At 38.6% G+C, this 13,447-nt stretch overlaps 1 protein-coding gene across 2 annotated transcripts in view; it reads left to right on the top strand.

Annotated features, from left to right (window-relative positions):
- The window catches only part of LOC136858344 (NKAP family protein CG6066), a 132,631-nt gene extending 119,698 nt beyond the window's left edge, over nt 1-12,933 (top strand). For both annotated transcript variants that reach the window (XM_067137814.2, XM_067137815.2), the window contains exons 4-5: nt 434-665; nt 12,461-12,933. In XM_067137814.2, coding sequence (XP_066993915.1) covers nt 434-665; nt 12,461-12,638 — 410 coding nt within the window. In that variant the 3' untranslated portion in view covers nt 12,639-12,933. The remainder of the gene's footprint in view (nt 1-433; nt 666-12,460) is intronic.
- The last annotated feature ends 514 nt before the right edge of the window (nt 12,934-13,447 follow it).

The raw sequence follows: 13,447 nt of genomic DNA, 5'->3' as shown, positions 1-13,447 counted from the left end.
CGACCCGGCCGGGAATAGCACCCAAGGCCCTCTGAACCGAAGAGCACTGTGCTGACCATTCAGCCAAGGAGCTGGATGTTGTAAGCAAAGTAAATGTAGTGGACGCTAGGGCTTTCACTGGCATTTTTTCCTTTCCAGATAGCACTGGTGGTGCTGGTTGACCAAACTGCAGCCGTCTGAAATTATCCTATTGAAAAGTGTTGTGAGGATTTCAGGACATGACATGCTGTAAAAATGAATGTTTTCAGTCTTGTTCACTGCAAATGATATTTTCTTTAATCGTGAACCTTCTTATCTGCTTTTGCTGCTTTGTGATATATTCACTATCATTGTTCCAGAAATCTTGATTTAACACTGTATTTGTAAATGATTTTGCTCTCATTTTTATCCTGATATTTGTAACTTTTCCTCTAATGTTTGGGCACATTTTTAGAAGCAGAAGTATCTGGCTCAGAGGATGAAGATGGTGTGGTTGGACCTGTACAGAAGCAACATGTTACCTTATCAAGCAAAGATTATGGAAAAGCTTTGCTCCCTGGAGAAGGTGCTGCTATGGCTGCCTATGTAGCTGAAGGCAAACGTATTCCCCGTCGTGGTGAGATTGGCCTTACATCAGACCAAATTGCCTCCTTTGAATCAGTTGGATATGTAATGAGTGGAAGCAGGTAATGTATTTGATGCATTTATCTCAGATTTCAAGAATCAAAGTTTTCTTATACACTAAATATGGTTGTTAATACGTTATTGTTGTTTGTTGGCACTGCAGTGTCTTTCAGAGGAATCTCCTTGAGATGTTACAAAATATTTCAATATAACTTCTATTCATCTAAACATTTCTTCACCACGAACCTGCTACGCTGGCGTTGCAGGGGGAGAGGTGATACTCCCACGTGGCGCATCCTAGGTGGTGGATAGGGGGGTCCTCACCGGCTTGCCGGCAGACTTGAGGGAAATAAAATACCTCTCATGGACCAAACACACACCCCCTGTGGGTGGGGGAGGCAGACGAAGAATTCACCCACGGTATCCCCTGCTTGTCGTAAGAGGCTACTAAAAGGGGCGACCAAGGGATGATCCAATTAGAACTATGAGACTACTTGTAATTAGTACCATCATGCGGGGAACACCATGGGTCACATTTACTTGTGCGTAATACCACTATGTTAGGTACGCAATAGGTTTGTGATTAGTAGCGACAGTGTGTGAATCAGGTGGGGGGTCGTACTGTACCTGTGATTCGTACCCCTATATGAGCGACACCATGGGATTAGCCTTACCTATGCTCAGTTCCCACTATGCGAGGAATTCCACGGGATAGTACAAGTGCCTGTGGTTAGTCCACTTATGTGAGGAACGCCATAGGTTTGCGTTGGCTTTATAGGTTTGCATTGCCTGTAAATAGCCCTGCAATGTGCGAAACACCATAGGTCTGTGTTACATGAGTGCATACACTACCTGTCTCCACTACTTTTGATTAGTAGCACAACATGACACATAGCATGGTTCTACTTTCCTAGCGATAAATACCATTATAAATAATGGCGTGTGGCCTCCGAAGAGGCCAAGTGCAGGTCTTTCGAGTTGACGCCGCATAGGCGACCTGCGCGTCTATGAGAATGGGGCGCTACTTGTGATGAATTCTAATGCTGAAGACGGCACACACACCCAGCCCCTGAGTCATTGGAATTAACCAATGAAGGTTAAAATCCCCAACCTGGCCGGGAATCGAACCCGGGACCCTCTGAACCAAAGGCCAACACGCTAACCATTTAGCCATGGAGAATACCATTATGAGGGGCCGATGACCTGGATTTTGGACCCGTTTCAACTATAAGCATAATCGATTCAGCATCGTGCTATAGAAGCAGTCCCTTGGTCAGTAATACTATTGTTTTGTGTCAGCTTCTGTGCATTGAGGCACTGTGGGTCGGATCCACTGATCGTTTTAAATTCATGTAGTCCATCCATTCATTCTTCGTCCTCATGCTTTGAATTCTGGTCAGTGGAGGATTTTGGACTTTTAAGTTGTCATTTCATTTCGTCTCATTTTGTTTCATTAGGAGCCGATGACCTCGATGTTAGGCCCTTTAAACAACAAACATCAATCATTAATCAACATTTCTTCAGTTTGTATTGTGGAATGGCCTTTTATTTGCTGCAGTTATGTTCCTGTTGATGATGTCAGCATTATCAAGATATATCCCTGTTCGGAGGGTTCGGAATCTATAAAGAAAGTCACATGTGGCCCAGTTAAGGGACTCCAGCAGGAGTTCAGTTTGTTTCAGGGTTGGAAAATGAACCCAGGTTTTGTTGAAATCAAAAGCCAAGTTTTTTTGTGGGGATGTTTAAATGAAAATGAAAATCCACAGCCTGTTTCCAGTAATTTGACCGGGTCAGGAATGGAATGAATAAGCCCCCATCTAGTGGGGAGGATAGGAATTATGCCGGCTGCCGAAGCCTGTCGCACTCCTCTGGGGCAATGATAATGGATGACAGATGGAATGATATGATATTGGAGAGTGTTGCTGGAATGAAATATGACAGGGAAAACCGGAGTACCCGGAGAAAAACCTGTCCCGCCTCCGCTTTGTCCAGCACAAATCTCACATGGAGTGTCCGGTATTTGAACCACGGAACCCAGCGGCGAGAGGCCGGCGTGCTGCCGCCTGAGCCACGGAGGCTTCGGGATGTTTAAACCTGGTTTAATTTCAAATATTTAATTTTAATGAATTAAAACCCCTTATTATTAATTATATATGTTCATTCTCAACTAAAAGAGAGGTAAATAACTTTCACTGGCAAATTAAATGCTAAATGACAAATTATTTTGAGAACTCTAGTCACCAGTGTACTGATTTCATTCAAAAATGTTGCTTCGTTATTACAGTGCTTATAAACTACACACTAAATTATTAGTAAACATTTCACAATATTAAAACTAAACCTTTAACCTTTTAAGTGCTGAGTTACCAGTTGACTGGTTGGTACCTCAGTGCTGAGTTATTTCATTTGTATGTAAAAAGAAATGTAGAAGCCTCAGTTTTTAACTTATCAGTGTGGTGATTAGCTGAAAATGTTTATAAATATTGGTTCTTTATAAATCTAAATGCAAATAGAAAATCCTACACTTACGTTCAATATTATTTTGAGAGAAAACAAAATTACTCTTTTTGTCCCCACGTGTACATCATCGTTATACAAAGTAAAGGGCCCTAAATAAAATTATTTCCTAAAATCTAATACACGTAACTCCTTACAAGTACATAAGTTGATATTTTAAAATATTTTTTAAACCTGGAATGTGGTGACAGCTCAGTGTTTTTCACCAGTTGTTTGTGATACTGATTTGTTTCATCAACAACCACTTGCACCAACTTCACTGGCAGAATAGTTTTTAAAATATCAATGATTTTTGGGTTGTCATCAAACACTACTTGGTTCCCAGAGTCTGTCACAGTTACTTGAAAGTCTGGTGGAGAAAAGTCATCCATTCGCCACAAAAATAGTGAAGAAATAGCTTTTGGACTCATTGTGTTTTTCTTCCTTCGTTTAGAAGGAGGCTCTGTTTCTTTCTCACTTACAATATTTTCAGCACACTCTGTATCACACTCGATTTCAAAATCGCTTAACAATTCATTAAAATCATCATCTGTATCATCACTTTCCACTGTGGTTAATAACTGGAAGATTCTTTGAACCGAAATGACATCGCTGTGAGAGCAACTAGCTTGTTGTGCCGCTATGGTTGTTTACATCACAAATGAGCTCCACAGACGTCTACAAAAAAGCTCTGTAAGTTACTTCTCGAAGGTATAAGCCGTGATCAATTAGTTCTACATAACGCCCAACAGATGGCAGAACATGCCAGAGTTCAGATCGGCACTCGAGAATGAACCGGGAAACTCAAAAAAAAAATTCTCGTGCACCGTCTAGACGGGCATAGCAGTGCTGCACCGGCCACGTCAGCCCGTCTACGTGCTGGCGTAGCACTCATCGGGTTAAAGAGAGTTTATAAAGCATTACAGGTTTATGAATTATGATTCATGAATGATTATAACATCAAAATGTTTATTAATTGGGTGGTATGAATAAACATGAATATTAAGTATATACTCAGTTTTAAGAGCACATACCCTTTTCTTATTCTTCTTCTTCTTCTTCTCCTCCTTATTTTACGGCCTCACGGGACCACTTCAGTTAATCATTTTGTAGTCATCTTCTTCGATAAGTTTTCTTTCCGAATTATCCAGTAGCTTTTCATTTATTCTGACCTTTTGTTGTTCCTTATCTGTAAATACCCTTTTCATTGCATGTCATTTGTCTATTTTTGGTTGAAATCTTATTTTTATGTTTTTCAGTTTCTTGAACTTTTCAGTTCAAATCATCCATATCTTTCATATTCTCTCTATTTTCCTTCATCCATCCTACTTGTTGCTTCAGATTCCAGAGTTTCCGTGTAATTTTTCATGGTAATCTGGTTTCTGGTGTCCCCATTATTAGGTGACCTAAAAAAATCCTCTTCTTCTGTATAGTATCTGGTGATGTGCTCCAGTTCCCTGTACACCATTTCATTTGGCACTTTTCACCATTGTTCATCTTTTTTATACTTTTTATTTGTGCATGTTCTAACTATTCTTCTCTCATTTTAGGATTTAGTCAATTCTATTTTTCTGAGTGTCTTTAAAATGAGATTCTCTTCCATATGTCACCTCCGGTTGAACCACCGTCTTGTAATGTTTTAATTTTCTTTAATGAATAGGCATTTTTTTAAATTGTTTGTAGACCATGTCAACTTTTGAGCTTTTATCATTTTATTAGTTCTTTCTTGCCATGCAGGTTTCTTGTCCAGGTTGTATGTTAAAATTTCTCATAGGTATTTAAATTGTTTCACTATTTCTACTTTCCTGTTAAATAAATATTAAATATATTTATTTTCCTCCAGATCTTACAGTATATAAACTAATCGATGTATATAATGGAGAAAAATAACAATATATCCAAACCTAAACAAGCTCTTTCAATAGAGGCCGATGACCTTCGATGTTAGGCCCCTTAAAACACCAAGCATCATCATCATCATCATCATCATAAAGCTCTTTCAATTTACACTCTGCCTAGATACTAAACATTAAGCATAATAGGAATAATAGTGCCTCCCATCTAGTCAAGGTGGAGCCAGGCACTAATCAGATAGTTGGCATTAGCCATCGCATCGTGAGGATGCTTACGATAATAATAATAATAATAATAATAATAATAATAATAATAATAATAATAATAATAATAATAATAATAATAATAATAACAACATAAGAGTAATAAGGATAGTAATTCCATCAAGCAGTGTTAACTGCTATATGGACCTTAGTGTTAACCAGATGTCTGGCGCTTGCCAGCACGTGAGTCTGCGAACCTTGCATTACAAACATTCCGTACCTGCATACCATGACCCACTCTACTGAGATTCGCTGACTTTACGTCATCCACTGAGTGCCTGCCCCCATTATTCTCTCCTTTCAACTTACTGTATTTGCAGTTGTTGCTATTACATACACTCTTCTACTTCCGTTTAAGTTCATTTAAGTTCATATCCACTTGTGACACAACTGTTTCTAACCACTACCTAACTTACCTAACAGTCAGTCATTATTTACAAACCCTATGTACCACCACCATCTTACAATTCTAATATTTATAAGCCCTATCTTCATAACTTCATCATTCTTCACAAACCTCCAATATCTTCATCTTGCTTTGACACTCTTCACATGCCTCCAATCTAATCTCATTTTATCTTAATCACACTCCACAAACCTTCCCAAATTTACAGTATACTTTCCTGTTAGTTACTGTTATGTGGTTTATTAGTAGTTGATCTGCTACCATTATCTCAGTCTTTTCGAATGGTATCTGGAGACCTATTTTTTGTATTACCGGTATATTTTGTAGACTTATTATTTGATGTCTACCTTACTGAGTGTTATCAGCTAGTAACACTGAGTCGTCTGTGAATCTCAAGCAATTTAAGTTTATTTGATCTTTCTCGTTCCAATTTTTATGTTAGGATTTCACTAGCCTGCAATGATTTCCTGGTTTTGGTGAAAATAGGTGGTTCAAATGGAAAATGATGTGCTGATTTCAAAAACACCAACCATTTTGCCATAACATGCACCGTTTTTATGTATTTATTTTGCTTATATATATATCGATGTTCGAGATTTAATATAAATTTAAGGGAATTTAAATTTATTTCATCATGTTTCAAATTTTTTTTATCAGGCATCAAAATACATGAACAATGCTAATATTAATGCATAGAATTCAGTGAAAAATCAGGAATGCTTTTTTATATACCATTTACAAGATATCAATAAAAAAGATTTCCTAAAATTCTTGTATTATGTAAATTTATGGAAATAATTTTATCACATAGTAAAAAATTACCATTCATAACAATTAGTGGAATATGTAATATTATGGCTTACTATTTGGAAAATATACTACGGGCGTAAAACACCCCTAGCACCCCTAGGTGAAAACAAAATATAACCTCAATGTTATATTGTATTGCATTTACTGAATGCTTTGGAAACTTTATAGTGTATTACATAATAACAAATAGAAAAACCTGAACCTATGCAGAGAATTTTTTCGTGAAACAAAACATCCATTTCACCATCAGTTTTTTATCCTTGACTGGCCTTGTGTTTAAAATTCTTGGAAGTAATAAATCTGTCAGCATTGATAGCACAGAAGAGCCAAAACATGTTAGCTCTTAAAAATAGCTGAGGAAAGAAAAGATAAACACAGCCCTTAGATAAATGTATCTTAGCATAGTACCACCATAATCTTCTTTTCTCATTGTTGTTGGAATGTAATATTCGCTGGATTTTTAGGTGTTCCTTAATGTTGTGTATAGTGAAATGTTAATATAATATGGCTTCAGTCTCTGCAGCACCAAAAAGGAAGTATGTAAGCAACCCGAACAATTTCTGTTATGTATGTGGTTCATACTTGTTACAGCACAAACACCCAGCCCCTGGGCCACTGGAATAAACCAGTGAAAGTTAAAATCCCCGACCCGGCAGGAAATCGAACCCGGAACCCTTTGAACCGAAGGCCAGTACGCTGACCATTCAGCCAACGAGCTTTGTGCTGTCCCCAACATCTCTGCAACTCACACAGCACACATAACACTATCCTCCACCACAATACCACACAGTTACCTACACATGGCAGATGCCGCCCACCCTCATCGGAGGGTCTGCCTTACAAGGGCTGCACTCGACTAGAAATAGCCGCTCGAATTTATTATTATACTTGTTACAGAGGCAGAAATATCACATTCAGCCTGTATTAAGAAAGTGTACCTTGCATATTTCAAAGTTAAGCATGGAGATCAAGAAAAAAGTGGGCACCGCGTACATGCAAAACATGTTTTCAAGGACGAAGACAGTTGTTTAGTAGAAAACAGAAATCCATACCACTTAAAATTCCCATAATTTAGCATGAACCAAAAAATGATTATTGTGATTGCTACTTCTGTCTGTGCAATGTATTGGAGTACAGTCAAGTTAATAAATCAAAAATAAAATATCCCAAAGGCTTACAATCAGCTATTAGGCCTGGGCCACAGAGCGCAGATATTCCCATTCCAGTTCCACCAAAGCAACTAGAGAATGTGGAGCAATAAAGTTCATCTGAGTCTACAGAACCTTTTGAAGTGGATGAGGATTTCTTACCACTCACTTAAAAAAAACCACAACTCTTTACTTAGACAGAGCTGAACGATTTCATGCTGGATTTAGGTCTTACCAAGAAAAAGAGTGAGATTGCGGGATCGAGATTGGAAGATATGAAAACGCTGGTACCAGGAGTGGTCTTTAGTTGGTTCGGGAACCGAGAGAAAGAATAATGTAAGTTTTCAAAATGGAAAAACAGGCTGTTTATTGCTTGACATATCAGGTTCAATAGTGAATTTCCTTCAATTCCTGTTTGGTATTCTGCTTTTCTCAAAGAAAGTTATGAAAATTTTCTGTTTATTCTAGAAAAAATGACCTACTAGGAACATCAGTGGCTATTGCGTGGAGACCTAAAGGTAACTGCTATCTTGCTAGGTCAACTAGCAGGGTACACAAAATTTCCTTGCTTTTTGTGTCATTGGGATAGTAGAAGTAGGATAAATACCCTGTTTACGCAAATAATCCCCTTATATCTAAAAAAAAAAAAAATGAAGTCACGAAATTGGGGTGCGGGTTTTGTTTGCTTCAGGGTTAGCAACACGCTCCTGGCTCACCTAGTTTTCGATATTGGATGTACAGTTATGCTTTGTGTAACCGCAGATGGAAGAAAACTGAGCCCATATGTCATATTTAAATGGAAAACAATTCAGTCTGTTAATTTAAAACTGCCTTTACATTTAAATAAAATAGTATTTTACACAGTAATTTAAATTCAGAATTTCTCCAGGTCATGATAGAATAGTCTTCCGGAATGTGCAGGCGTAGCTTTCCGCACTTTCACTCACTTCGGTGTGTCGACGGTGTGTTTCATGCTTGCTAATTTAGAGTGAAATCGTAATTCTTTTGTATTTGGCGTTTTAAGGAACACCACAGTATCACGTAACAGCAGTGTGCAGAGAAGCAGTTCGTACGCAGCGAACAAAATTTTCTGTGCCAATGAAATCGGTTTTTGTTTACCAAGCCCAAACAGACTTTTTTTTTTTAAGAAATAGGGTCACTGTTCTGTGTTGCAATGCAGACGGAAGCGAAATACTTCCTCCCCTCATCATAGGAAAGTTCAATAAGCCACGACGTTTTAAGGCCATCCGGTACTGTCCGTGCAAGTACAAGGCATCTGAAAATGCAAACAGTGTAGTAATCCATAAAATAAAGCACTTGGACAAGGGAGCCAGCATAATTTATCCTAGTATTTTAATCGTCATCATCATCATATTTTTTTCTTTCGTTGCGTGAGGCTATGTTTGGCAGTGATTTATCCAAGTGCATTATTTGAATAATGTAAATGCACCTCATTGGATACATTTTGGAAATCGTTCTTTCCATAGTAATTGAAAGGTTTAAAATGTGAATCAAGGTGATTGCATGCGTTAATGGGTCTTAGAATATTTTGTGACATGGCAAGGATTGACATTTCTGAATTAGAAGAGAAGTGCAATGGCGGAAAATCGTACAAGGATAGAGTTACTGTCTTGTGTTGCAATGCAAATGGAAGCAAGAGACTTCCTACTTCCTCCCCTCACCATAGGAATGTTCGATAAGCCACAATGTTTTAAGGGCATCGGGTCTTCCCGTGCAAGTACAAGGCATCTAAAATGCATACAGTACAGTAATCCAATGAATAAAGTTCTTGCACAGGGGAGCCAGCATAGATTTCTGCTTGTCTTTGGATATTTTTTTCTTTTTTTTCCTATCATTGCATGAGGTTATGTTTGCCATTGAGTTATCCAAGTGCATTATTTGAATACAGTAAATGCGCCTTGTTGGATAGATTTTGGAAATAGTTCTTTTACATGGCATTTGAAAGGTTTAAACTGCGAATCAGTGTTAATAGCATGCAGTAAGAGATCTTAGAATATTTTGTGATGCGACAAGGGTTGGCATTTCTGAAGTACGAGTTGGCGGTTAATTCGAAAGCACGTAATTTGAAGTTCAATTTTTGCGTCCCAACGACTTTGTATTAACAAGGTTTTATGATATTGCAAAACTAACATCCGAGTTCGCCGGTGTGTCTGTTCCAAGTGTGTACATTGCACGAAAAGAATTATCCACCACCGGTTGTGTTCATATCCACGTAAAAAAAAGACCACTTGTGAAAAGTGTTTTAGACATGGAGTGTGATGAATTGGTAAGTGATTTAGGAGAGGATTCTAGTGACACAAGAGGGAACAAATCTTTTGATCTACCGAGCTCGATAGCTGCAGTCGTTTAAGTGCGGCCAGTATCCGGTATTCGGGAGAGAGTGAGTTTTAACGCCACTGTCGGCAGCCCTGAAAATGGTTTTCCATGGTTTCCCATTTTCACACCAGGCAAATGCTGGTGCTGTACCTTAATTAATAATAATAATAATAATAATAATAATAATGTTATTTGTTTTACGTCCCACTAACTACTCTTTTACGGTTTTCGGAGACGTCGAGGTGCCGGAATTTAGTCCCGCAGGAGTTCTTTTACGTGCCAGTAAATCTACCGATACGAGGCTGATGTATTTGAGCACCTTCAAATACCACCGGACTGAGCCAGGATCGAACCTGCCAAGTTGGGGTCAGAAGGCCAGCGCCTTAACCGTCTGAGCCACTCAGCCCGGCAGTGTACCTTAATTAAGACCACGGCTGCTTCCTTCCCACTCCTAGCCCTTTCCTGTCCCATTGTCACCATAAGACCTATCTGTGTTGGTGCGACGTAAAGCCTACATGCCTACTCAAACACTTCAAACCCACAAAGACAGTTAAAATGCAAAAGAGAACAGAGAAGAGAAAAATAAGCATGTGATTCTGCGCAATATAATTTTTACAACAGGAAGAAGTTAGTAAGGCAGGTTATGAATAATGGAGCTCAGAACTCTTGTCCAGTTCCGAAAGATGTACTAGAGAAGTACTTCAATGAATTTAATCTAGGATGACCCATTCAATATGCGACCACTCTCTCTCTTGATCCCTTCATAATCTTCTGTAATCGCTTTGCACAGCAGCTCCATGGAGACAGGTTTTAGCACTCGTCTGTTGACTATCACAGCGCACGACTGCTATACACTTACCTCGATTCACCCTCTGTAGATAAGAGCAGTCGATTAACAGCCATGGTACCCCCTGCCTGTTGTAAGAGATGACTAAAAGGGGGCTCAAGGGCTTTCATCTTGGGAGAGTGGGTTAATGGCCATGGGTCACCTAGCTGAATCTGGCATTGTTTCCACTTTTGTCAGGCTCCTCACCTTCATCTTTCCTATCTGGCCTATCTTGGTCAACAGTTACTCTTGTTCTTTTCCAACCCCGATGGTATAAGGTTTACAAGGCCTAGGGAGTCTTTCAGTTTCATTCCTGTTGTGGCCTTTCCCTTTCTTGTGTCGATACCTTCATTCTTTGAAATGTCAGACCTCTTCCTTTTTCCCTTCTGATAAGTGTTAATAGCTCAGTTGTATTTCTTCTTAAAAACATTAATCACCACCATCAGACTCCTGACAAGTCTGTTAACCTGCACATTCACCTCACATGACTATTCCACACACACTGAACAACTCAACGGATATCACTTGACAAGACAATAACAAAGCAACAACTCAACTACTAATCAGCACTCCACCAACTCCAGCGATGGCTGAGTGAGTTGGCTATGTGGTTAGGGACGTGTAGCTGTGAGCTTGCATTCGAGAAATGGTGAGTTCGAATTCCATGACAGCCCTAAAGGTGATTTCCCATGGTTTCCGATTTTCACACCTTAATTAAGGCCATACCTGCTACCTTCTCAGTCCTAGCCCTTTCCCATTCTTGTGTCACTGAAAATGTTCGATGTATTAGTGTGACGTTAAACCGAAAAAAAAAACTCTGATGACAATGATTACTCTCCACTTCAACACACCAACAATACTCCTGTTGTTCGCGGTGAGCCTGCTTTTATATCCCTAGTGATGAAGTTCCATCTTCAAGGTACGGTCAGAATAGAAATATTCTTTTTTCGCCCTCCAGAAAATCCAGCAGCAGAAGCGTCACATGCTTTCAGGTCAACCAGGAACTCCCAGCCTGACTTGCTCATCCAGTCCAGGAAATACCGGAGGAGGCTTATAGAGGGCTGGCAGTTGCATGAGCACGTATCAGTAGTAAATTATTCATACAAAACAAGAAGAAATTGCTTCAGCTTAAGTTTCCACATAACATAGCGTCCAATGATGGCCTTTGTTGATTCTGTGGTTGAATTTAATTTCCCTTACTTGACTATCTGCTTATGTATGTCATTGATAGTAGGTGATCCAATGCCATACTCATTCAATAATGTGTTATAATTTTTGGCACCCTCAAGTCTGAAATATGTCAATTGTTCTTTAATTGTTAACACTACTGTTTTCTTTTTCTTACTTTTTCCTTCCATGATATCATAGTAGTGTCTCGACAATGAAATAACACAGAACACACTGAGCGCAAACTGTAATGGGAGAGGTAACAGTTAACTTACTTGCACCACACCATCTGGCAGGTACAAGATTTTCAAACTGTCATTGCCAGTTGATGGGAGTCAACCAGAATGAAGCACTTGATCAATTTTCTGGTTAATAGAACTTTCAGAGATGAAAACAGCTGAATAAAATAGCTACTGTAAAGGTTCTGTAGATTTTCATCGTATTCTTATGAAATCTCTCTCTCAGAATCTGCATTTTGTATTTGTTCTAAAATATATATCTTTTTGTGTGTATATGTGATTGAATTATTTACAGTCTGTATTGTTTACAGACATCGCCGTATGGAAGCTGTACGAATCCGGAAGGAGAACCAAATATATTCTGCTGATGAGAAACGTGCTCTGGCCATGTTCAGCAAAGAAGAACGTCAGAAACGTGAGAATAGGATCTTGAGTCAGTTCAAAGAAATGGTTAATAATAAGTTGGCAAGTGAAAAAGACAGTGGTTAATAAATGAGTGCTGCCAGAGAGGTCATGAAGTCTTGTGAAGTAGTGTAGAATATACAGATTTTTAATGTAAGTGTTATTGTGGTGTTATCTTGTACATATAATATATATTATGTATTTTTAAACTCTGTGAAATCTGAACTCAGAATAGTCCAAAACATCAAAATACCATGACAGAAGTCACAGCCATTCTTGCATTATTCTTGTTTCTCCCTATACTATTGTTTCATATTTTCCTTCCATTTTAGAAATGTATTTTTTTAGATAGCCAAATTATAATAGTGACTTTTAATATTAATTTTGGTTTCAAATTGAACTACTTTTAAGCATCAGTGCATAAAAGATATATTTTTATGCACTCTTAAGCTTAAATTTGAATAACATCTGTAATAGTAATTATGTCAAACACAATAATATACAGTGAAACCTTATTAGTGCTTTCCTCATTAACACATTTTCCCGTTAAACACATTGTAAATTCGAAGTCCCGATTCTCATCATATTAAAGCTATATGAAAATACCTCACTTATCGTGTCACGAATTTTCGCCATTACTGCTTAGTACGATCACATTTTTCGTAGCCTTGAAAATGTTGTTTGTCATCTCTTGTGAAAGAAACGTGATTTCCAAATCAGGTAAGAGCCATCGCCACAGCTGCATGATTACGGGGAAAAAACCTTGAATTCCAGAACTTCACAGGATAAGTTGCACCTTCGGGGAGCAAGCCATTAGCCTCAGCTTTGCTTGCTGGTTAGTAGTGAGTTTGCCCTGAAGATGGTTTTCCGTGGTTTCCCATTTTCACACCAGGCAA

The sequence above is a fragment of the Anabrus simplex genome, chromosome 1, assembly GCF_040414725.1.
Source record: "Anabrus simplex isolate iqAnaSimp1 chromosome 1, ASM4041472v1, whole genome shotgun sequence".
Taxonomy (NCBI): domain Eukaryota; kingdom Metazoa; phylum Arthropoda; class Insecta; order Orthoptera; family Tettigoniidae; genus Anabrus; species Anabrus simplex.
Note: the sequence above shows the minus strand (reverse complement) of the source record. Positions and strands in the feature narration are given on the sequence as shown.